Below are 25,022 nucleotides of genomic sequence, written 5' to 3'. Positions count from 1 at the left end.
GTTTTCGCTTTTATTTGTTCGCTCTGGTGTCGTATTTTGCAGAGATTCGCAGGCGAACTGCAACATGCAATATTTCGCATTTTCAGATCGCTTATTCGCATCGCGTCGCTAATTCGCCAGTGTGTAATGACCTTTAGTCATCATACATGTAGCTTAGTTTTCATTTAGTTTCCATTTAGTTTTCGTCAGTGAAAAAGGTAGTCGACAGACATTTTTCGTCTTAGTTTTATCGACATCACAAAGATGTACTTCATAATGTTAATGATTTTTATCAGACCTCCAGTTCTAGGAAACACATAATGGGGGGGGGGGGGGGGGGGAGACTTATTTCCACACATCAACTCTAAGGTATATTAATGACAGTAAAAATGTTGAAAATGAGTGGTATTCCCCTTTAACAGGTTAATGTATACACCTAAACCCCAATATTATAACAACATCAATTGGCATTAACATGGTCAGTAATATCATCAGGTTATTAACCCATTTTGACCTGAGATCAGATTTAAAAAATGTCTACGATTTTTCAAAAATAGCAGACCTACAAGCTCATAGCGCGCCACTCGGTGGCGCGCTATGAGCTTGTAGATCTGCTATTTTTCAATAGCTAAAGCATAACATAATGCTATAACACCAAAAGGGGTTCCCGCCCAAAATGGGTTAATGTTAACATTATTACCAATATTGATTGATCAAGATGCTCTATCAATCTATCATTTATCATCATATAATTATCGTCTTTGTCTTCATCATCATCATCATCATCATCATCATACATTGTCCAGAGTTAGACAGATCTAGGTAAGATCTTCAGAGTACCACCAAGACCAGTGTAAATGAATGGAAAGAGTGTGTCAGTGAACCTGTGTGTGAAGGTGTGTATGTGTGTGTTAGTATCAGGATCACAGAATGACAGCTTTCCTTCATTCCAGTCCAGCTGGACTCTGATCCTCTGAGGCTTCTGCTTCAATGAGAGAACAGTGGATGACACTGAGGAGTATGCTCCGTAATTACCTTCACGTAAGTATATTGTCCAGTATGGACCCCGTGTGTCTCCCTTCCTCTGGTAGGACTCTGCTAACACACCTACTTCCCAGAGTGTATTGTCTCTAACCTCAACATCCCAGCTGTGACTCCCAGAGTTAAAGCCCTCAGAACCAAGGACATAGACCACCTGGTCAAATCTCTCTGGATTGTCAGGGAGCTTCTGTATCTCTCCCCATGTCACGCTGGTCAGATCATCAGACAGGGTGTATCCTGGATGGGCAGTGTTGGGGTCCAGAATGACAGGAGTGTAGGAGACAATGTCCTTCATCTTGTCCCAGACTCTGAAGGCCAGGTTGCCCAGGTGTTTGGCCACGTCTATCAGTGCTCCTGAGACCGGCTGTGGGTCCTGCAGTGTGAGCTGGACTCTCTCCATCATGGTCTTGTAGTTCTGCAGGAATGAGATGTGTTCAGCTCTCAGCTCCTCCTCTATGGCTCTGATCGTGTGTGAAATGGTTGATATGTCTCTGTTCAGACCCTCCATCCTCTCCTTCATCATCTGACTCTTCTGCTGCTCTTCCTCCCTCAGTTTGGTGATCCTGGCCTCCTCTTCATCATGTAGAAACTGATGAAGCTTCTTAAACTGTTCCTTCATCTGCGTCTCTGTGTGCCGAGTCTGGAACGTAATGTGTTCTGCTGTTTGATCGTAGTTTGTTTTAGTTTTATTAAAGACCTCCAGTTTGTCCTGTAAAGGCTTCAGTGATTTCTGGACCTCCTCCTTGTGATCCAGAGCAGCTTCATCGACGGGCCTGATTCTGTGGCCGGTGTGTTTTTTAGAATCTCGACACACAAGACACACTGGCTGTTGGCATTCCAGACAGAACAGTTTGAGTTTCTCAGCATGCAGACTGCAGAGATCCTCAGAGCCTGCTGACGTTCTCTGATGTCTCTCCTGTATGAAGGCCTCACACAGGTTCTTCAGAGCCAGGTTACGAGGTGGACGATCCGTCAAAGATATGTCCTTACAAACTGGACACTCCTTTATTGTCTTCTCTCGCCACCAGTCCTGCAGACAGGCTTTACAGAAGCTGTGGCTACACGACAGGAGAACAGGATCTTTAAAGATGTCGTGACACACAGGACAGGAAAAGTCCTCTTCCGAAAGACACACCTTGGCAGCCATTTTGCCTTTTCAGTAAAGCTACAAACACTCTGCTCAAGACAGGAAATCCAGCCAGTCAGTTGTGGTAACACTCTGTCTTCTAGAATGTTCCCTGAAGTTTACTTTCGCAGTGAATCGTGCAGGCTCTTGTTAAAGTCCATTCAGTTGACAGAGTCAGCAGCAGGTTGTTCCAGTGGTCTGGGTCACTATTCCCTCCTGTAGCTGTGGATGGAAACACAGTCTGTCCTCCTCGCTGGAAGTTGTGCGTTTGATCCAAAGTGCAATCTTACCGTCTCAGATGAGTCAGGTGAGGGGTGGAGCTTTGACAGACCTGTTGCACAGGTTCTCTCTCTCACTCACTCACACACACACACACACACACACACACACACACACACACACACACACACACACACACACACACACACACACACACACACACACACACACACACACACACAGTGTGCCTGATTCAGTGTGCACCACACATACTGAATTGGTTGAATGTATTAAAGTCAGGACAGTCTTTTATCTATTATAAAGTTTAGACAAGACAAATAGACATATACGTATAGGGAACAAGAGAGTGAACAGAATGGGAAAAGTTAGTGTTTTACAATGTACAGTACGCCGTATCTCATTAACCCTTGTACAGTACACACCATAAACAGAGACAGTATACTCCAGTCACCGGCCTGCTCTTCATGAGCAGTTAAGGGTTCCGTGTCGTATACAAATTACAAAATGTGTATAATTTATTTCATATCTTGGATGAAGCTCCTACCCCTCTCTGTCGTTGTGTGTGTGATGCATGAGATGACATTGGTGTGGTGTTGTGCGCCCATGTGAAAAAGGTACAGGGAAATATTTCTTTATTTCTGCCTGTATGATTTGTGATGGAAAACTAGTTTTTATCAGTTGACGAAATTGTACATTTATTTAGTCTTAGTTTTAGTCATCATAACTTAGTTTTTATGTAGCTTTTATTTAGTTTTGTCAGTGATAAAAATGGTAGTCGATGGTTTTTTTTATCATGGTTTTAGTTGATGAAATCAAATGCAGACTTCCCCCTTCCTTCTCCTGGGAGAAGAAATCACCTGTACACCTTTCATCATACAGGATTTACAATTTGTAATAGTAGTATTTACATGGCAATTATTTGCAATATTCTTAAATGTACTTGGCTGCTTAACAACACTGCTGGCTTGCTGCAGGTATAGTTAGCCTACTTGGGAACGATGCAAGTTGGGAAAGTAGCTTTATTCCGTTTTATCTGTCTGTGTCTGAAGCAAACGGACTGTGAAAAGTGGACTGGTTAAGTAATCAAATGACAGGTGTGTCATTAGCCTCTGCTGCAGAACTCTACAGATGAGGAGACACTGACAGAGCCTGACCAGAGCCTTTCGTGGCGGCAGGGCTGGACTGGCCACCGGGCATACCGGGCATTTTCCCGGTGGGCCGCGACCGTAGGGGGCCGCCATGATTAAAAAAGAAAAAGGCAGGCATGCCAATAGGCGGCAGGCCACCAGGAAAGGTCCGGGTGTGCTGCCATTCTGCCATCATGATAATGTCACTGTACCTGTATCAGTGAGGGACAAATAAACCCTCTACAAAGGGTTGTGTAGTTGTCTGTTGGTTTGTATCATTTATGTTGTTCTGTAAAAGTGGTGGTATTAGGGCTTGTTTGTTTGTGTGTGCCTCGACGGAGCGGGCGGTAAAGTTTCTGCTATCTGCGCGCTGGTTGTGGTGGGCCGGTCTGGTCTGGTCTGGTCTGGTTGTGGTGGGCCGGTCTGGTCTGGTCTGGTTGTGGTGGGCCGGTCTGGTCTGGTCTGGTTGTGCTGGGCCGGTCTGGTCTGGTCTGGTTGTGGTGGGCCGGTCTGGTCTGGTCTGGTTGTGGTGGGCCGGTCTGGTCTGGTCTGGTTGTGGTGGGCCGGTCTGGGCCAAATTCACGCGAAAATGCCCCGGGTCCAGTCCAGCCCTGGTTCATCCTCCCACATTATTGGCGCTGCCGTTACGCGGCGCTGCATGCACGTGCAAGGCGGAGCTAAGGGTTCGGCGCGCATCACTGCCGTACCAATAATCAACCGTAAAGCCACACAAATTATTTCATACCGAGATTCAAGCTTGCCACGATACGCGTGTATTCACCTTTTTCCTGGGCTGTGTGTGCTCCAGTTCCTGTCGATTTGATCCAATGAAAGCCAATAAAACTGGTCAGATGACCAATGATATCCAATGAAATCAACAGGAACTGGAGCACACACAGCCCAGGAAAAAGGTGAATAGTGTTTTCTAGTGTTCCCTGTTCTTGGTTTTAGTTTGACTTTACACGTGCGTGTGCTTTTATTTCTGCAGTCTGTTAGTGTTTCCTGTGTTGCTCATGTTACCTGGGTTGTCTCACCACCAGTACCCTGATTACCTCAGTGTTTCCACCTTGTCTCGTTAGTCTTTTATCCAATCATTGTGTTGATTATCTGTTGAGTTCAGCTGTGTCCTTGTGTATTTATACTCCCCTGGTTTTTTCATTTCCTTTGTCAGATCATTAAGTGTTGTATGTCACTAGTGTTTTGCTCCTATAGTGACCTCCACCGGTTGGTTCCCAATAGGAACCGGTTCAGTTATTTTCCACCGGTTGGTTCCCAATGGGAACCGGTTCAGTTATTTTCCACCGGTTGGTTCCTTTTGGTTAGTCCATGAGCCAGAGCTTCAAAATTGGTGAGAAAAACTAGACTAATATTAAATTGTTTACAAGTACAAGTAACTTAATACATGAAAACCCTTCCACAGTAGTAGCTTTTTCATATTTTGGATTATTTTGCATATTTTCCTACATAATGCCTAATTTGCATATTTAACAATGTAAAATTTGTAATACAATAAATCATTGTCTTTGTGTAAATAATCAATTGGGGAAGTTTCATTGATAATAATATAATATAGGTATGGTTTTGCTACACTCAATTCATAATTAACGTTCCAATTTTGGAGCTCTGGCTCATGGACTAAGAACCAAAAAGAACTGAACCGGTTCCCGTCGGGAACCAACCAGTGGAAAAAGGGCCCCCAGTGTGTTTCTAGTTCTTGTTCTCTTCGTGTTTCCTGGATTTTGGTATTAAAGGTCCTACAATTTCAACTGCTCTGCCTCTGTCCTGCATTTGGGTCCCAAAACGTGACAAAGCTACTGTACGTCTGCCAAACTGCTAGCCTCGACACTTCGCCCCGGCTCTGCTCTGCTCTGTCGGATCGGCACATAACAGACAATTTTTATATTTTGATTAGTTTTATTTGAGAGCGGTCGGCTAAGGTGTGGTGTGCTGTCATGCTCGTCTGAGCACGCGTGTAGTGTAGTGTAGAGAGAGCCTGCTATTTCAACCAATCAGATTGCTTGGAAGGAACTACCTGTCGTGTGATTGGGCTTCCTCGTGGGCCCAGTGTGATAAATCGGTCAGCCCCAGTCGGTGTGCTGCGTGTTGAAGATGTCCCTGAGCGTTGAGACATTAAACCATTCTGACCTGAGATCAGATTCTAAAAATGTCTTCTACATCCTGACAGTTTTCCATTCTGACCTGAGATCAGATTCTAGAAATGTCTTCTACATCCTGACAGTTTTCCATTCTGACCTGAGATCAGATTCTAAAAATGTCTTCTACGTCAGTCGTTCTTCGATTTTTCAAAAATAGCAGACCTACAAGCTCAGACCTACAAGATCTGCTATTTTTCAATAGCTAAAGCATAACATGATGCTAACACCAAAAGGGGTTTCCGCCCAAACACCTTTTTGGTGTTTATATAGCATTATGTTATACGTGTTATGTTAATCGTGACAATGCGGCGAACGTTTTTAACTCAAATCTTTACTTCTTGTGGGGGCACTGGGGGGGGGGGGGGGGGGGTCCCTGGAACAACATATTTTCAGATGGGGGTCGGCGGGCCAAAATTCAGATATTTCTGAGGGTCGTTTGACATGAATATGTCTGAGAACGACTGACATTTAGAAACATGAGGTTTTTCAAGATTCAGAAGGCATTTTGTAGAATCGTCCTCATGGTCTAAAGTGGGTTAAACAGCATCCCTCCCTGAGCATTGAGCAAGACGCTGACAGTATAACTCTTAACAGCTCCCACACCGAGCACTAGAGGGCAGTTGCGTGCACAGATAGACACTAGGGGGTGCTAGAGCACCCTTTCGGTGTTAGCATTATGTTATGCTTTAGCTATTGAAAAATAGCAGATCTACAAGCTCATAGCGCGCCACCGAGTGGCGCGCTACAAGCTTGTAGGTCTGCTATTTTTTTTTTTATCGAAGGACGACTGACATTAGAAACATAGCTTTTTCAGAAAACCTGTCAGGATGTAGAAGACATTTTTAGAATCTGATATCAGGTCAGAATGGGTTAAGGCAACCGGCCCGGTTCCACGTGCTAGGTGCCCTATTTTCACTTGAGCACCTGCCCCTCTAAATGTCTGTGCACGCCACTGGTAGAGGGAGTTGCCTGGAGATCACATCACGTATACCGCCGGCTGTCTCCAATCTCCAATGACCAAATCTCCCTGATTGGTAATAATATGCAGACGACGTGTCCTATAATATGCACGTCCTGCGAAGGTCACAGTTTTGTGTTGAGGCTCCTTTGTGCCTGAATAAACGCCACGCAGAGTCTCCTCGACCGCGATTCGTTTTTTGTTCCTTTTTGGCATGTTCGGTGCATGGTGGGGCAGGGGCAGTGGTTTATATAGGGCAGTGTTCGGTGCATGGTGGTGCAGGGGCAGTGGTTTATAGGGCAGTGTTCGGTGCATGGTGGTGCAGGGGCAGTGGTTTATAGGGCAGTGTTCAGTGCATGGTGGTGCAGGGGCAGTGGTTTATAGGGCAGTGTTCGGTGCATGGTGGTGCAGGGGCAGTGGTTTATAGGGCAGTGTTCGGTGCATGGTGGAGCAGGGGCAGTGGTTTATAGGGCAGTGTTCGGTGCATGGTGGTGCAGGGGCAGTGGTTTATAGGGCAGTGTTCGGTGCATGGTGGTCAGGGGCAGTGGTTTATAGGGCAGTGTTCGGTGCATGGTGGTGCAGGGGCAGTGGTTTATAGGGCAGTGTTCGGTGCATGGTGGTGCAGGGGCAGTGGTTTATAGGGCAGTGTTCGGTGCATGGTGGTGCAGGGGCAGTGGTTTATAGGGCAGTGTTCGGTGCATGGTGGTGCAGGGGCAGTGGTTTATATAGGGCAGTGTTCGGTGCATGGTGGGGCAGTGGTTTATAGGGCAGTGTTCGGTGCATGGTGGTGCAGGGGCAGTGGTTTATAGGGCAGTGTTCGGTGCATGGTGGTGCAGGGGCAGTGGTTTATAGGGCAGTGTTCGGTGCATGGTGGTACAGGGGCAGTGGTTTATATAGGGCAGTGTTCGGTGCATGGTGGTGCAGGGGCAGTGGTTTATATAGGGCAGTGTTCGGTGCATGGTGGTGCAGGGGCAGTGGTTTATAGGGCAGTGTTCAGTGCATGGTGGTGCAGGGGCAGTGGTTTATATAGGGCAGTGTTCGGTGCATGGTGGTCAGGGGCAGTGGTTTATAGGGCAGTGTTCGGTGCATGGTGGTGCAGGGGCAGTGGTTTATAGGGCAGTGTTCGGTGCATGGTGGTGCAGGGGCAGTGGTTTATATAGGGCAGTGTTCGGTGCATGGTGGTGCAGGGGCAGTGGTTTATATAGGGCAGTGTTCGGTGCATGGTGGTGCAGGGGCAGTGGTTTATAGGGCAGTGTTCGGTGCATGGTGGTGAAGGGGCAGTGGTTTATAGGGCAGTGTTCGGTGCATGGTGGTGAAGGGGCAGTGGTTTATAGGGAAGTGTTCGGTGCATGGTGGTGCAGGGGCAGTGGTTTATAGGGCAGTGTTCGGTGCATGGTGGTGCAGGGGCAGTGGTTTATATAGGGCAGTGTTCGGTGCATGGTGGTGCAGGGGCAGTGGTTTATAGGGCAGTGTTCGGTGCATGGTGGTGCAGGGGCAGTGGTTTATAGGGCAGTGTTCGGTGCATGGTGGTGCAGGGCAGTGGTTTATAGGGCAGTGTTCGGTGCATGGTGGTGTAGGAGCAGTGGTTTATAGGGCAGTGTTCGGTGCATGGTGGTGCAGGAGCAGTGGTTTATAGGGCAGTGTTCGGTGCATAGTGGTGCAGGGGCAGTGGTTTATAGGGCAGTGTTCGGTGCATGGTGGTGTAGGAGCAGTGGTTTATAGGGCAGTGTTCGGTGCATAGTGGTGCAGGGGCAGTGGTTTATAGGGCAGTGTTCGGTGCATGGTGGTGCAGTGGTTTATATAGGGCAGTGTTCGGTGCATGGTGGTGCAGGAGCAGTGGTTTATAGGGCAGTGTTCGGTGCATGGTGGTGCAGGAGCAGTGGTTTATAGGGCAGTGTTCGGTGCATGGTGGTGCAGGAGCAGTGGTTTATAGGGCAGTGTTCGGTGCATGGTGGTGAAGGGGCAGTGGTTTATATAGGGCAGTGTTCGGTGCATGGTGGTGCAGGGGCAGTGGTTTATAGGGCAGTGTTCGGTGCATGGTGGTCAGGGGCAGTGGTTTATAGGGCAGTGTTCGGTGCATGGTGGTGCAGGAGCAGTGGTTTATAGGGCAGTGTTCGGTGCATGGTGGTGAAGGGGCAGTGGTTTATATAGGGCAGTGTTCGGTGCATAGTGGTGCAGGGGCAGTGGTTTATATAGGGCAGTGTTCGGTGCATGGTGGTGCAGGAGCAGTGGTTTATAGGGCAGTGTTCGGTGCATGGTGGTGCAGGGGCAGTGGTTTATAGGGCAGTGTTCGGTGCATGGTGGTCAGGGGCAGTGGTTTATAGGGCAGTGTTCGGTGCATGGTGGTCAGGGGCAGTGGTTTATATAGGGCAGTGTTCGGTGCATGGTGGTGCAGGAGCAGTGGTTTATAGGGCAGTGTTCGGTGCATGGTGGTGAAGGGGCAGTGGTTTATATAGGGCAGTGTTCGGTGCATGGTGGTGCAGGGGCAGTGGTTTATAGGGCAGTGTTCGGTGCATGGTGGTGCAGGGGCAGTGGTTTATAGGGCAGTGTTCGGTGCATGGTGGTGTAGGGGCAGTGGTTTATAGGGCAGTGTTCGGTGCATGGTGGTGCAGGGGCAGTGGTTTATATAGGGCAGTGTTCGGTGCATGGTGGTGCAGGGGCAGTGGTTTATAGGGCAGTGTTCGGTGCATGGTGGTGCAGGGGCAGTGGTTTATATAGGGCAGTGTTCGGTGCATGGTGGTGCAGGGGCAGTGGTTTATATAGGGCAGTGTTCGGTGCATGGTGGTGCAGGGGCAGTGGTTTATAGGGCAGTGTTCGGTGCATGGTGGTGCAGGGGCAGTGGTTTATATAGGGCAGTGTTCGGTGCATGGTGGTGCAGGGGCAGTGGTTTATAGGGTAGTGTTCGGTGCATGGTGGTGCAGGGGCAGTGGTTTATAGGGCAGTGTTCGGTGCATTGTGGTGCAGGGGCAGTGGTTTATAGGGCAGTGTTCGGTGCATGGTGGGGCAGGGGCAGTGGTTTATATAGGGCAGTGTTCAGTGCATGGTGGTGCAGGGGCAGTGGTTTATATAGGGCAGTGTTCGGTGCATGGTGGTGCAGGGGCAGTGGTTTATAGGGCAGTGTTCGGTGCATGGTGGTGCAGGGGCAGTGGTTTATAGGGCAGTGTTCAGTGCATGGTGGTGCAGGGGCAGTGGTTTATAGGGCAGTGTTCGGTGCATGGTGGTCAGGGGCAGTGGTTTATAGGGCAATGTTCGGTGCATGGTGGTGCAGGGGCAGTGGTTTATATAGGGCAGTGTTCGGTGCATGGTGGTGAAGGGGCAGTGGTTTATAGGGCAGTGTTCGGTGCATGGTGGTGAAGGGGCAGTGGTTTATAGGGCAGTGTTCGGTGCATGGTGGTGCAGGGGCAGTGGTTTATATAGGGCAGTGTTCAGTGCATGGTGGTGCAGGGGCAGTGGTTTATAGGGCAGTGTTCGGTGCATGGTGGTGCAGGGGCAGTGGTTTATATAGGGCAGTGTTCGGTGCATGGTGGTGCAGTGGTTTATATAGGGCAGTGTTCGGTGCATGGTGGTGAAGGGGCAGTGGTTTATATAGGGCAGTGTTCGGTGCATGGTGGTGCAGTGGTTTATATAGGGCAGTGTTCGGTGCATGGTGGTGAAGGGGCAGTGGTTTATAGGGCAGTGTTCGGTGCATGGTGGTGAAGGGGCAGTGGTTTATAGGGCAGTGTTCGGTGCATGGTGGTGCAGGGGCAGTGGTTTATATAGGGCAGTGTTCGGTGCATGGTGGTGCAGGGGCAGTGGTTTATAGGGCAGTGTTCGGTGCATGGTGGTGCAGGGGCAGTGGTTTATATAGGGCAGTGTTCGGTGCATGGTGGTGCAGGGGCAGTGGTTTATAGGGCAGTGTTCGGTGCATGGTGGTGCAGGGGCAGTGGTTTATAGGGCAGTGTTTGGTGCATGGTGGTGCAGGGGCAGTGGTTTATAGGGCAGTGGTTTATAGGGCAGTGTTCGGTGCATGGTGGTGCAGGGGCAGTGGTTTATAGGGCAGTGTTCGGTGCATGGTGGTGCAGGGGCAGTGGTTTATATAGGGCAGTGTTCGGTGCATGGTGGTGCAGGGGCAGTGGTTTATAGGGCAGTGTTCGGTGCATGGTGGTGCAGGGGCAGTGGTTTATAGGGCAGTGGTTTAGAGGGCAGTGTTCGGTGCATGGTGGGGCAGTGGTTTATATAGGGCAGTGTTCAGTGCATGGTGGTGAAGGGGCAGTGGTTTATAGGGCAGTGTTCGGTGCATGGTGGTGCAGGGGCAGTGGTTTATAGGGCAGTGTTCGGTGCATGGTGGGGCAGGGGCAGTGGTTTATAGGGCAGTGTTCGGTGCATGGTGGTGCAGGGGCAGTGGTTTAGAGGGCAGTGTTCGGTGCATGGTGGTGCAGGGGCAGTGGTTTATAGGGCAGTGTTCGGTGCATGGTGGTGCAGGGGCAGTGGTTTATAGGGCAGTGTTCGGTGCATGGTGGTGCAGGGGCAGTGGTTTATAGGGCAGTGTTCGGTGCATGGTGGTGCAGGGGCAGTGGTTTATAGGGCAGTGTTCGGTGCATATTGGTGCAGGGGCAGTGGTTTATATAGGGCAGTGTTCGGTGCATGGTGGTGCAGGGGCAGTGGTTTATAGGGCAGTGTTCGGTGCATGGTGGTGCAGGGGCAGTGGTTTATAGGGCAGTGTTCGGTGCATGGTGGTGCAGGGGCAGTGGTTTATAGGGCAGTGGTTTAGAGGGCAGTGTTCGGTGCATGGTGGGGCAGTGGTTTATATAGGGCAGTGTTCGGTGCATGGTGGTGAAGGGGCAGTGGTTTATAGGGCAGTGTTCGGTGCATGGTGGTGCAGGGGCAGTGGTTTATAGGGCAGTGTTCGGTGCATGGTGGGGCAGGGGCAGTGGTTTATAGGGCAGTGTTCGGTGCATGGTGGTGCAGGGGCAGTGGTTTAGAGGGCAGTGTTCGGTGCATGGTGGTGCAGGGGCAGTGGTTTATAGGGCAGTGTTCGGTGCATGGTGGTGCAGGGGCAGTGGTTTATAGGGCAGTGTTCGGTGCATGGTGGTGCAGGGGCAGTGGTTTATAGGGCAGTGTTCGGTGCATGGTGGTGCAGGGGCAGTGGTTTATAGGGCAGTGTTCGGTGCATATTGGTGCAGGGGCAGTGGTTTATATAGGGCAGTGTTCGGTGCATGGTGGTGCAGGGGCAGTGGTTTATATAGGGCAGTGTTCGGTGCATGGTGGTGCAGGGGCAGTGGTTTATAGGGCAGTGTTCGGTGCATGGTGGGGCAGGGGCAGTGGTTTATATAGGGCAGTGTTCGGTGCATGGTGGTGCAGTGGTTTATAGGGCAGTGTTCGGTGCATGGTGGTGCAGGGGCAGTGATTTATAGGGCAGTGTTCGGTGCATGGTGGGGCAGTGGTTTATAGGGCAGTGTTCGGTGCATGGTGGGGCAGTGGTTTATAGGGCAGTGTTCGGTGCATGGTGGGGCAGTGGTTTATAGGGCAGTGTTCGGTGCATGGTGGGGCAGTGGTTTATAGGGCAGTGTTCGGTGCATGGTGGTGCAGGGGCAGTGGTTTATAGGGCAGTGTTCGGTGCATGGTGGGGCAGTGGTTTATAGGGCAGTGTTCGGTGCATGGTGGTGCAGGGGCAGTGGTTTATAGGGCAGTGTTCGGTGCATGGTGGTGCAGGGGCAGTGGTTTATATAAGGCAGTGTTCGGTGCATGGTGGTGCAGTGGTTTATAGGGCAGTGTTCGGTGCATGGTGGTGCAGGGGCAGTGGTTTATAGGGTCATGATCTGGCTTTAATTCTGACCAGTCAGAATCAATCCTGTCATGATTCAATTAAACGTATCCCCTGAGCAAGCAGGCCGGCTCTATTAGCTCAATGGTATAAAAAAGAATGTCAGCACTTGTGCAGGAAACCAGGTTAGAATCTGTGGTAGAAAAGGACAGTTATATACTGTATAGTATAATAAATCTGTGGTAGAAAAGGACAGTTACATACTGTATAGTATAGTAAATCTGTGGTAGAAAAGGACAGTTATATACTGTATAGTATAATAAATCTGTGGTAGAAAAGGACAGTTACATACTGTATAGTATAATAAGTCTGTGGTAGAAAAGGACAGTTACATACTGTATAGTAGTGCAGCTTTAACTGGAATAAACATCAGGCAGAAATAGACTCTATAAAACGGGTGTAATATTTAACATACTGACCTGTGATCAGTGTCATATAAAATGTCATAACTTTTAATGTTTTAAACGTGGGAGTCAATGTTGATGCAACTGAACGACGTTGTGTGGTAGATCATGTTTATTTGATTTTACAAATCATTCTTATACATTATGTCTTTCATTCAGATCTGTAATTTCAACAGAGAAGGTACATATGCCTCTCACACTAAATAAAACAATAACGAAAAAGTACAGTGAACAGTAAAAGTATCATATATCGTACATAAGTACCCCGCAACATTATTTCTAGTTTTAATTTATAGTAGGCCTAATAATAGCCATCAATTGGTTAATATTACATTTTATACTGTTGATAGTTTCATCATCATCATCATGTCTAAGTGTGTGTGTGTGTGTGTGTGTGTGTGTGTGTGTGTGTGTGTGTGTGTGTGTGTGTGTGTGTGTGTGTGTGTGTGTGTGTGTGTGTGTGTGTGTGTGTTAGTATCAGGATCACAGAGTGACAGCTTTCCTCTGTTCCAGTTCAGCGTGACTCTGATTAGGCATGCACCGAATGGGACATTCTTTGCCGAAAACAGAATACCAGAATATGATTAATATTATATATAGTTTTTTTTTACCAGTTTTTGTACCATTGCTGTAACTTTGTTGTAGAGCTACATGAATGGTAAAAGACATGATCACATTTTGATCATGTCATGCATCACCGCAATCTTTATTTATTAGTCTAGTTATTTGTTGACAAAATTATATTTAGTCTTAGTTTTAGTCATCATACATGTAGCTTAGTTTTCATTTAGTTTTCGTCAGTGAAAAAGGTAGTCGACAGACATTTTTCGTCTTAGTTTTATCGACATCACAAAGATGTACTTCATAATGTTAATGATTTTTATCAGACCTCCAGTTCTAGGAAACACATAATGGGGGGGGGGGGGGGGGGGACTTATTTCCACACAACAACTCTAAGGTATATTAATGACATAGTAAAAATGTTGAAAATGAGTGGTATTCCCCTTTAACAGGTTAATTTATACACCTAAACCCCAATATTATAACAACATCAATTGGCATTAACATGGTCAGTAATATCATCAGGTTATTAACCCATTTTGACCTGAGATCAGATTAAAAAAATGTCTAGGATTTTTCAAAAATAGCAGACCTACAAGCTCGTAGCGTGCCACTCGGTGGCGCGCTATGAGCTTGTAGATCTGCTATTTTTCAATAGCTAAAGCATAACATAATGCTAACACCAAAAGGGGTTCCCGCCCAAAATGGGTTAATGTTAACATTATTACCAATATTGATTGATCAAGATGCTCTATCAATCTATAATTTATCATCATCATATAATTATCGTCTTCATCATCATCATCATCATCATCATCATCATCATCATCATCATCATGTCCAGAGTTACATTGTCCAGAGTTAGACTGATCTAGGTAAGATCTTCAGAGGACCACCAGGACCAGTGAGAATGACTGGAAAGAGTGTGTCAGTGAACCTGTGTGTGAAGGTGTGTATGTGTGTGTTAGTATCAGGATCACAGAATGACAGCTTTCCTTCATTCCAGTCCAGTTGGACTCTGATCCTCTGAGGTTTCTGCTTCAATGAGAGAACACTGGATGACCCTGAGGAGAATGCTCTGCATTTACCTTCATGTAACCATATTCTCCAGTCTGGACCCCGTGTGTTCCCCTTCCTCTGAAAGGACTCTGCTAACACACCTACATGCCAGTGTGTATTGTCTCCAACCTCAACATCCCAGCTGTGACTCCCTGAGTTAAAGCCCTCAGAACCAAGGACAAACGGCCAGTGGTCAAATCTCTCTGGATTGTCAGGGAGCTCCTGTATCTCTCCCCATGTCACGCTGGTCAGATCATCAGACAGGGTGTATACTGGATGGGCAGTGTTGGGGTCCAGAATGACAGGAGTGTAGGAGACAATGTCCTTCATCTTGTCCCAGACTCTGAAGGCCAGGTTGCCCAGGTGTTTGGCCACGTCTATCAGTGCTCCTGAGACCGGCTGTGGGTCCTGCAGTGTGAGCTGGACTCTCTCCATCGTGGTCTTGTATTTCTGCAGGAATGAGATGTGTTCAGCTCTCAGCTCCTCCTCGATGGCTCTGATCGTGTGTGAAATGGTTGATATGTCTCTGTTCAGACCCTCGATCTTCTTCTTCATCATCTGACTCTTCTGCTGCTCTTCCTCCCTCAGTTTGGTGATCCTGGCCTCCTCTTCATCATGTAGAAACTGATGAAGCTTCTTAAACTGTTCCTTCATCTGCGTCTCTGTGTGCCGAGTCTGGAACGTAATGTGTTCTGCTGTTTGATCGTAGTTTGTTTTAGTTTTATTAAAGACCTCCAGTTTGTCCTGTAAAGGCTTCAGTGATTTCTGGACTTCCTCCTTGTGATCCAGAGCAGCTTCATCGACGGGCCTGATTCTGTGGCCGGTGTGTTTTTTAGAATCTCGACACACGAGACACACTGGCTGTTGGCATTCCAGACAGAACAGTTTGAGTTTCTCAGCATGCAGACTGCAGAGATCCTCAGAGCCTGCTGACGTTCTCTGATGTCTCTCCTGTATGAAGGCCTCACACAGGTTCCTCAGAGCCAGGTTACGAGGTGGACGATCAGTCGAAGATATGTCCTTACAAACTGGACACTCTTTTATTGTCTTCTCTCGCCACCAGTCCTGCAGACAGGCTTTACAGAAGCTGTGGCTACACGACAGGAGAACAGGATCTTTAAAGATGTCGTGACACACAGGACAGGAAAAGTCCTCTTCCGAAAGACACACCTTGGCAGCCATTTTGCCTTTTCAGTAAAGCTACAAACACTCTGCTCAAGACAGGAAATCCAGCCAGTCAGTTGTGGTAACACTTTGTCTTCTAGAATGTTCCCTGAAGTTTACTTTCGCAGTGAATCGTGCAGGCTCTTGTTAAAGTCCATTCAGTTGACAGAGTCAGCAGCAGGTTGTTCCAGTGGTCTGGGTCACTATTCCCTCCTGTAGCTGTGGATGGAAACGCAGTCTGTCCTCCTCGCTGGAAGTTGTGCGTTTGATCCAAAGTGCAATCTTACCGTCTCAGATGAGTCAGGTGAGGGGTGGAGCTTTGACAGACCTGTTGCACAGGTTCTCTCTCTCACTCACACACACACACACACACACACACACACACACACACACACACACACACACACACACACACACACACACACACACACACACACACACACACACACACACACACACACACACACACACACACACGTGCGCACACGCACACGCACACACACACTGTGTGCCTGATTCAGTGTGCACCACACATACTGAATTTGAATGTATGTATTAAAGTCAGGACAGTCTTTTATCTATTATAAAGTTTAGACAAGACAAATAGATGTATATGTATAGGGAACGAGAGAGTGAACAGAATGGGGGAAGTTAGTGTTTTACAATGTACAGTACGCCGTATCTCATTAACCCTTGTACAGTACACACCATAAACAGAGACAGTATACTCCAGTCACCGGCCTGCTCTTCATGAGCAGTTAAGGGTTCCGTGTCGTATACAAATTACAAAATGTGTATTATTTATTTCACATTTTGGATGCAAGCTCCTACCCCTCTCTGTCGTTTTGTGTGTGATGCATGAGATGACATTGGTGTGGTGTTGTGTGCCCATGTGAAAAAGGCACAGGGAAATATTTCTTTATTTCTGCCTGTATGATTTGTGATGGAAGACTAGTTTTTATCAGTTGACGAAATTGTACATTTATTTAGTCTTAGTTTTAGTCATCATAACTTAGTTTTTATGTAGCTTTTATTTAGTTTTGTCAGTGATAAAAATGGTTTTAGTTGATGAAATCAAATGCAGACTTCCCCCTTCCTTCTCCTGGGAGAAGAAATCACCTGTACACATTTCATCATACATGATTTACAATTTGTAATAGACAGTAGTATTTACATGGCAATTATTTGCAATAATCTTAAATGTACTTGGCTGCTTAACAACACTGCTGGCTTGCTGCAGGTATAGTTAGCCTACTTGGGAACGATGCAAGTTGGGAAAGTAGTTTTATTCCGTTTTATTTGTCTGTGTCTGAAGCAAACTGACTGTGAAAAGTGGACTGGTTAAGTAATCAAATGACAGGTGTGTCATTAGCCTCTGCTGCAGCAGAGGCTGGGAACTCTACAGATGAGGAGACACTGACAGAGCCTGACCAGAGCCTTTCGTGGCGCCAGGGCTGGACTGGCCACCGGGCATACCGGGCATTTTCCCGGTGGGCCGCGACCGTAGGGGGCCACCAGGAAAGGTCCGGGCGTGCTGCCATTCTGCCATCATGATAATGTCACTGTACCTGTATCAGTGAGTGACAAATAAACCCTCTACAAAGGGTTGTGTAGTTGTCTGTTGGTTTGTATCATTTATGTTGTTCTGTAAAAGTGGTGGTATTAGGGGCTTGTTTGTTTGTGTGTGCCTCGACGGAGCGGGCAGTAGAGTTTCTGCTATCTGCGCGCTGGTTGTGGTGGGCCGGTCTGGTCTGGTCTGGTCTGGTTGTGGTGGGCCGGTCTGGTCTGGTCTGGTCTGGTTGTGGTGGGCCGGTCTGGTCTGGTTGTGGTGGGCCGGTCTGGTCTGGTCTGGTTGTGGTGGGCCGATCTGGGCCAAATTCACGTGAAAATGCCCGGGGCCGAATCTTTGTCTCAGTCCAGCCCTGGTTTATCCTCCCACATTATTGGCGCTGCCGTTACACGGGGTGCATGCAGGTGCAAGGCGGAGCTAAGGGTTCGGCGCGCATCACTGCCGTACCAATATTCAACCGTAAAGCCACACAAATGATTTCATACCGAGATTCAAGCTTGTCACGATACGCGTGTATTCACCTTTTTCCTGGGCTGTGTGTGCTCCAGTTCCTGTCGATTTGATCCAATGAAAGCCAATAAAACTGGTCAGATGACCAATGATATCCAATGAAATCAACAGGAACTGGAGCACACACAGCCCAGGAAAAAGGTGAATAGTGTTTTCTAGTGTTCCCTGTTCTTTAGTTTGACTTTACACGTGTGTGTGCTTTTATTTCTGCAGTCTGTTAGTGTTTCCTGTGTTGCTCATGTTACCTGGGTTGTCTCACCACCAGTACCCTGATTACCTCAGTGTTTCCACCTTGTCTTGTTAGTCTTTTATCCAATCATTGTGTTGATTATCTGTTGAGTTCAGCTGTGTCCGTATTTATACTCCCCTGTTTTTTCATTTCCTTTGTCAGATCATTAAGTGTTGTATGTCACTAGTGTTTAGCTCCTATAGTGACCTCCACCGGTTGGTTCCCAATGGGAACCGGTTCAGTTCTTTTCCACCGGTTGGTTCCCAATGGGAACCGGTTCAGTTCTTTTCCACCGGTTGGTTCCCAATGGGAACCGGTTCAGTTCTTTTCCACCGGTTGGTTCCCAATGGGAACCGGTTCAGTTCTTTTCCACCGGTTGGTTCCCAATGGGAACCGGTTCAGTTCTTTTCCACCGGTTGGTTCCCAATGGGAACCGGTTCAGTTCTTTTCCACCGGTTGGTTCCCAATTGGAACCGGTTCAGTTCTTTTCCACCGGTTGGTTCCCAGTGGGAACCAGTTCAGTTCTTTTCCACCGGTTGGTTCCCAATGGGAACCGGTTCAGTTATTTTCCACCGGTTGGTTCCCAATGGGAACCGGTTCAGTTTTTTCCACCGGTTGGTTCCTTTTGGTTAGTCCATGAGCCAGAGCTTCAAAATTGGTGAGAAAAACTAGACTAATATTAAATTGTTTACAAGTACAAGTAACTTAATACATGAAAACCCTTCCACAGTAGTAGCTTTTTCATATTTTGGATTATTTTGCATATTTTCCTACATAATGCCTAATTTGCATATTTAACCATGTAAAATTTGTAATACAATAAATCATTGTCTTTGTGTAAGTACTCAATTGGGGAAGTTTCATTGATAACAATCTAATATAGGTATGGTTTTGCTACACTCAATTCATAATTAACGTTCCAATTTTGGAGCGCTGGCTCATGGACTAAAAACCAAAAAGAACTGAACCGGTTCCCATCGGGAACCAACCAGTGGAAAAAGGGCCCCCAGTGTATTTCTAGTTCTTGTTCTCTTCGTGTTTCCTGGATTTTGGTATTAAAGGTCCTACAATTTCAACTGCTCTGCCTCTGTCCTGCATTTGGGTCCCAAACCTCCTGCTTCGCACCGTGACAAAGCTACTAGTACGTCTGCAAAACTGCTAGCCTCGACACTTCGCCCCGGCTCTGCTCTGCTCTGTCGGATCGGCACATAACAGACAGTTTTTATATTTTGATTAGTTTTATTTGAGAGCGGTCGGCTAAGGTGTGGTGTGCTGTCATGCTCGTCTGAGCACGCGTGTAGTGTAGTGTAGAGAGAGCCTGCTATTTCAACCAATCAGATTGCTTGGAAGGAACTACCTGTTGTGTGATTGGGCTTCCTCGTGGGCCCAGTGTGATAAATCGGTCAGCCCCAGTCGGTGTGCTGCGTGTTGAAAATGTCCCTGAGCGTTGAGACATTAAACCATTCTGACCTGAGATCAGATTCTAAAAATGTCTTCTACATCCTGACAGTTTTCCATTCTGACCTGAGATCAGATTCTAAAAATGTCTTCTACGTCAGTCGTTCTTCGATTTTTCAAAAGTAGCAGACCTACAAGCTCGTAGCGCGCCACTCGGTGGCGCGCTATGAGCTTGTAGATCTGCTATTTTTCAATAGCTAAAGCATGACATGATGCTATAACACCAAAAGGGGTTTCCGCCCAAACACCTTTTTGGTGTTTATATAGCATTATGTTATACGTGTTATGTTAATCGTGACAATGCGGCGAACGTTTTTAACTCAAATCTTTGCTTCTTGTGGGGGCCCTGGGGGGACTTTTAAAGAAAGAAAAAAAACTTTTTTTTCTTTTTTTTTGTTGACAGGCAAACAGGCCAATAGGCGGCAGGCCACCAGGATAACAGACAGACAGACAGGTAACAGACAGACAGATAACAGACAGACAGGTCCTATCAGAGATATCCCAGTGAATTGGAGTGATTTTCTACTGATATTGATGTACAGTATATGCACTTTGTCCTCGGTAGAGCAGAGACGCCATCTGTGTTATTACAGTCACGATGACATAATAAAACACATTTATGGCTAATCTGATAGGAGTCATATATGATTGGGAAGGGCTCATATCTGTCTGGCAGCTCAGAGAATGTGTCAATATATCATGCAGTCTTAAAGAGGCACTATGTAACTTATTTTTACTGAATAAACTGTAATTTTGTCCAATCTGTATGGTGGTGTGTTAATGCAAAATAATATATACGATATGTATGGTAGAGTATGTAAATACAATATAATTTATATAGCTTGTATTTTGTCTCCCTGTCATTTGTCCCCTGACATTTAAAATTGTGTCAAAGGTCATGATCTGGCATTAATTCTGACCAGTCAGAATCAATCCTGTCATGATTAAATTAACCGTATCCCCTGAGCAAGCAGGCCGGCTCTATTAGCTCAATGGTAAAACAAAGAAATGTCAGCACTTGTGCAGGAAACCAGGTTAAAATCTGTGGTAGAAAAGGACAGTTACATACTGTATAGTATAGTAAATATGTGGTATAAAGGACAGTTACATACTTAGTAAATATGTGGTAGAAAAGGACAGTTACATACTGTATAGTATAATAAATCTGTTGTAGAAAAGGACAGTTACATACTGTATAGTATAATACATCTGTGGTATAAAGGACAGTTACATACTGTATAGTATAATAAATCTGTGGTATAAAGGACAGTTACATACTGTATAGTATAGTAAATCTGTGGTATAAAGGACAGTTACATACTTAGTAAATCTGTGGTAGAAAAGGACAGTTACATACTGTATAGTATAATAAATATGTGGTATAAAGGACAGTTACATAATGTATAGTATAATAAATCTGTGGTATAAAGGACAGTTACATACTGTATAGTATAATAAATCTGTGGTATAAAGGACAGTTACATACTGTATAGTATAATAAATCTGTGGTATAAAGGACAGTTACATACTGTATAGTATAATAAATCTGTGGTAGAAAAGGACAGTTACATACTGTATAGTAGTGCAGCTTTAACTGGAATAAACCTCTGGCAGAAATAGACTCTATAAAACAGGTGTAATATTTAACATACTGACCTGTGATCAGCGTCATATAAAATGTCATAACTTTTAATGTTTTAAACGTGGGAGTCAATGTTGATGCAACTGAACGACGTTGTGTGGTAGATCATGTTTATTTGATTTTACAAATCATTCTTATACATTATGTCTTTCATTCAGATCTGTAATTTCAACAGAGAAGGTACATATGCCTCTCTACACACTAAATAAAACAATAATGAAAAAGTACAGTGAACAGTAAAAGTATCATATATCGTACATAAGTACCCCGCAACATTATTTCTAGTTTTAATTTATAGTAGGCCTAATAATAGCCATTAATTGATTAATATTACATTTTATACTGTTGATAATTCCATCATCATCATCATCATCATCATGTCTAACTGTGTGTGTGTGTGTGTGTGTGTGTGTGTGTGTGTGTGTGTGTGTGTGTGTGTGTGTGTGTGTCTGTGTCTGTGTCTGTGTCTGTGTCTGTGTCTGTGTCTGTGTCTGTGTCTGTGTGTGTGTGTGTGTGTGTGTGTGTGTGTGTGTGTGTGTGTGTGTGTGTGTTAGTATCAGGATCACAGAGTGACAGCTTTCCTCTGTTCCAGTTCAGCGTGACTCTGATTAGGCATGCACCGAATGGGACATTCTTTGCCGAAAACTGAATACCTGAATATGATTAATATTATATATCGTTCATGTTTTTTTTTTTTTTACCAGTTTTTGTACCATTGCTGTCATGGCCGTAACTTTGTTGTAGAGCTACATGAATGGTAAAAGACATGATTTCATTTTGATCATGTCATGCATCACCGCAATCTTTATTTATTAGTCTAGTTATTTGTTGACGAAATTATATTTAGTCTTAGTTTTAGTCATCATACATGTAGCTTAGTTTTCATTTAGTTTCCATTTAGTTTTCGTCAGTGAAAAAGGTAGTCGACAGACATTTTTCGTCTTAGTTTTACCGACATCACAAAGATGTACTTCATAATGTTAATGATTTTTATCAGACCTCCAGTTCTAGGAAACGCATAATGGGAAAAAAATAGCAGACCTACAAGCTCGTAGCGCGCCACTCGGTGGCGCGCTATGAGCTTGTAGATCTGCTATTTTTCAATAGCTAAAGCATAACATAATGCTAACACCAAAAGGGGTTCCCGCCAAAAATGGGTTAATGTTAACATTATTACCATTATTGATTGATCAAGATGCTCTATCAATCTATAATTTATCATCATCATATAATTATCGTCTTTGTCTTCATCATCATCATCATCATACATTGTCCAGAGTTAGACAGATCTAGGTAAGATCTTCAGAGTACCACCAGGAAGACCAGTGAAAATGTATGGAAAGAGTGTGTCAGTGAACCTGTGTGTGAAGGTGTGTATGTGTGTGTTAGTATCAGGATCACAGAATGACAGCTTTCCTTCATTCCAGTCCAGTTGGACTCTGATCCTCTGAGGCTTCTGCTTCACTGAGAGATCAGTGGATGGCACTGAGGAGTATGCTCTGTATTCACCTTCATGTAAGTATATTATCCACCGTTGACCCCCTGTGGTTCCCTTCCTCTGGTAGGACTCTGCTAACACACCTACATCCCAGAGTGTATTGTCTCCAACCTCAACATCCCAGCTGTGACTCCCTGAGTTAAAGCCCTCAGAACCAAGGACAAAGACCCTATGGTCAAATCTCTCTGGATTGTCAGGGAGCTTCTGTCTCTCTCCCCGTCTCACGCTGGTCAGATCATCAGACAGGGTGTATTCTGGATGGGCAGTGTTGGGGTCCAGAATGACAGGAGTGTAGGAGACAATGTCCTTCATCTTGTCCCAGACTCTGAAGGCCAGGTTGCCCAGGTGTTTGGCCACGTCTATCAGTGCTCCTGAGACCGGCTGTGGGTCCTGCAGTGTGAGCTGGACTCTCTCCATCGTGGTCTTGTAGTTCTGCAGGAATGAGATGTTTTCAGCTCTCAGCTCCTCCTCGATGGCTCTGATCGTGTGTGAAATGGTTGATATGTCTCTGTTCAGACCCTCCATCTTCTCCTTCATCATCTGACTCTTCTGCTGCTCTTCCTCCCTCAGTGCAGTGATCCTGGCCTCCTCTTCATCATGTAGAAACTGATGAAGCTTCTTAAACTGTTCCTTCATCTGCGTCTCTGTGTGCCGAGTCTGGAATGTAATGTGTTCTGCTGTTTGATCGTAGTTTGTTTTAGTTTTATTAAAGACCTCCAGTTTTTCCTGTAAAGGCTTCAGTGATTTCTGGACCTCCTCCTTGTGATCCAGAGCAGCTTCATCGACGGGCCTGATTCTGTGGCCGGTGTGTTTTTTAGAATCTCGACACACAAGACACACTGTCTGTTGGCATTCCAGACAGAACAGTTTGAGTTTCTCAGCATGCAGACTGCAGAGATCCTCAGAGCCTGCTGACGTTCTCTGATGTCTCTCCTGTGTGAAGGCCTCACACAGGTTCCTCAGAGCCAGGTTACGAGGTGGACGATCCGTCAAAGATATGTCCTTACAAACTGGACACTCCTTTATTGTCTTCTCTCGCCACCAGTCCTGCAGACAGGCTTTACAGAAGCTGTGGCTACAGGACAGGAGAACGGGATCTTTAAAGATGTCGTGACACACAGGACAGGAAAAGTCCTCTTCCGAAAGACACACCGTGGCAGCCATTTTGCCTTTTCAGTAAAGCTACAAACACTTTGTCTTCTAGAATGTTCCCTGAAGTTTACTTTCGCAGTGAATCGTGCAGGCTCTTGTTAAAGTCCATTCAGTTGACAGAGTCAGCAGCAGGTTGTTCCAGTGGTCTGGGTCACTATTCCCTCCTGTAGCTGTGGATGGAAACACAGTCTGTCCTCCTCGCTGGAAGTTGTGCGTTTGATCCAAAGTGCAATCTTACCGTCTCAGATGAGTCAGGTGAGGGGTGGAGCTTTGACAGACCTGTTGCACAGGTTCTCTCTCTCACACACACACACACACACACACACACACACACACACACACACACACACACACACACACACACACAGACACAGACACAGACACAGACACACACACACACACACACACACACACACACACACACACACACACACACACACACACACACACACACACACACACACACACACACACACACACACACACACACACACACAGTGTGCCTGATTCAGTGTGCACCACACATACTGAATTGGATATGTATTAAAGTCAGGACAGTCTTTTATCTATTATAAAGTTTAGACAAGACAAATAGACGTATATGTATAGGGAACGAGAGAGTGAACAGAATGGGGGAAGTTAGTGTTTTACAATGTACAGTACGCCGTATCTCATTAACCCTTGTACAGTACACACCATAAACAGAGACAGTATACTCCAGTCACTGGCCTGCTCTTCATGAGCAGTTAAGGGTTCCGTGTCGTATACAAATTACAAAATGTGTATTATTTATTTCACATTTTGGATGCAAGCTCCTACCCCTCTCTGTCGTTTTGTGTGTGATGCATGAGATGACATTGGTGTGGTGTTGTGTGCCCATATGAAAAAAGGCACAGGGAAATATTTCTTTATTTCTGCCTGTATGATTTGTGATGGAAAACTAGTTTTTATCAGTTGACGAAATTGTACATTTATTTAGTCTTAGTCATCATAACTTAGTTTTTATGTAGCTTTTATTTAGTTTTGTCAGTGATAAAAATGGTAGTCGATGGTTTGTTTTAACATGGTTTTAGTTGATTAAATCAAATGCAGACTTCCCCTTCCTTCTCCTGGGAGAAGGAAGCACCTGTACACATTTCATCATACAGGATTTACAGTTTGTAACAGTAGTATTTACATGGCAATTATTTGCAATAATCTTAAATGTACTTGGCTGCTTAACAACACTGCTGGCTTGCTGCAGGTATAGTTAGCCTACTTGGGAACGATGCTGATAGATATATTTGGTCTAGTTTGTGGGTGAATGGCCTTTTGACCTTTTGACCTTTTAATCTAATTGCCCTGT

General features: G+C 45.9%; 2 protein-coding genes across 2 annotated transcripts; both read right to left on the bottom strand.

The window, feature by feature from the left end:
* Nucleotides 1-787: 787 nt before the first annotated feature.
* Nucleotides 788-2,400, bottom strand: LOC310855799 (E3 ubiquitin-protein ligase TRIM35-like; the record flags this gene model as incomplete). The annotated part of the gene is made up of 2 exons (XM_083760945.1): nucleotides 2,239-2,400; nucleotides 788-2,199 (listed from the first exon to the last, which is right to left on the bottom strand). The coding sequence occupies exon 2, from the start codon at nucleotides 2,165-2,167 to the stop codon at nucleotides 788-790; it is 1,380 nt and encodes a 459-aa protein (XP_083617071.1). The 5' UTR covers nucleotides 2,168-2,199; nucleotides 2,239-2,400.
* Nucleotides 2,401-14,253: 11,853 nt separating this feature from the next.
* LOC310855788 (E3 ubiquitin-protein ligase TRIM39-like) lies at nucleotides 14,254-23,879 on the bottom strand. The gene is made up of 2 exons (XM_083760933.1): nucleotides 22,339-23,879; nucleotides 14,254-15,641 (listed from the first exon to the last, which is right to left on the bottom strand). Exons 1-2 carry the CDS (start codon nucleotides 23,687-23,689, stop codon nucleotides 14,257-14,259), a joined length of 2,736 nt encoding a protein of 911 aa, XP_083617059.1. The 5' UTR covers nucleotides 23,690-23,879; the 3' UTR covers nucleotides 14,254-14,256.
* Between the last annotated feature and the right edge of the window lie 1,143 nt (nucleotides 23,880-25,022).

The sequence above is a fragment of the Protomyctophum parallelum genome (genome assembly GCF_964188405.1).
Source record: "Protomyctophum parallelum genome assembly, chromosome: 1".
NCBI classification, from domain to species: domain Eukaryota; kingdom Metazoa; phylum Chordata; class Actinopteri; order Myctophiformes; family Myctophidae; genus Protomyctophum; species Protomyctophum parallelum.
Note: the sequence above shows the minus strand (reverse complement) of the source record. Positions and strands in the feature narration are given on the sequence as shown.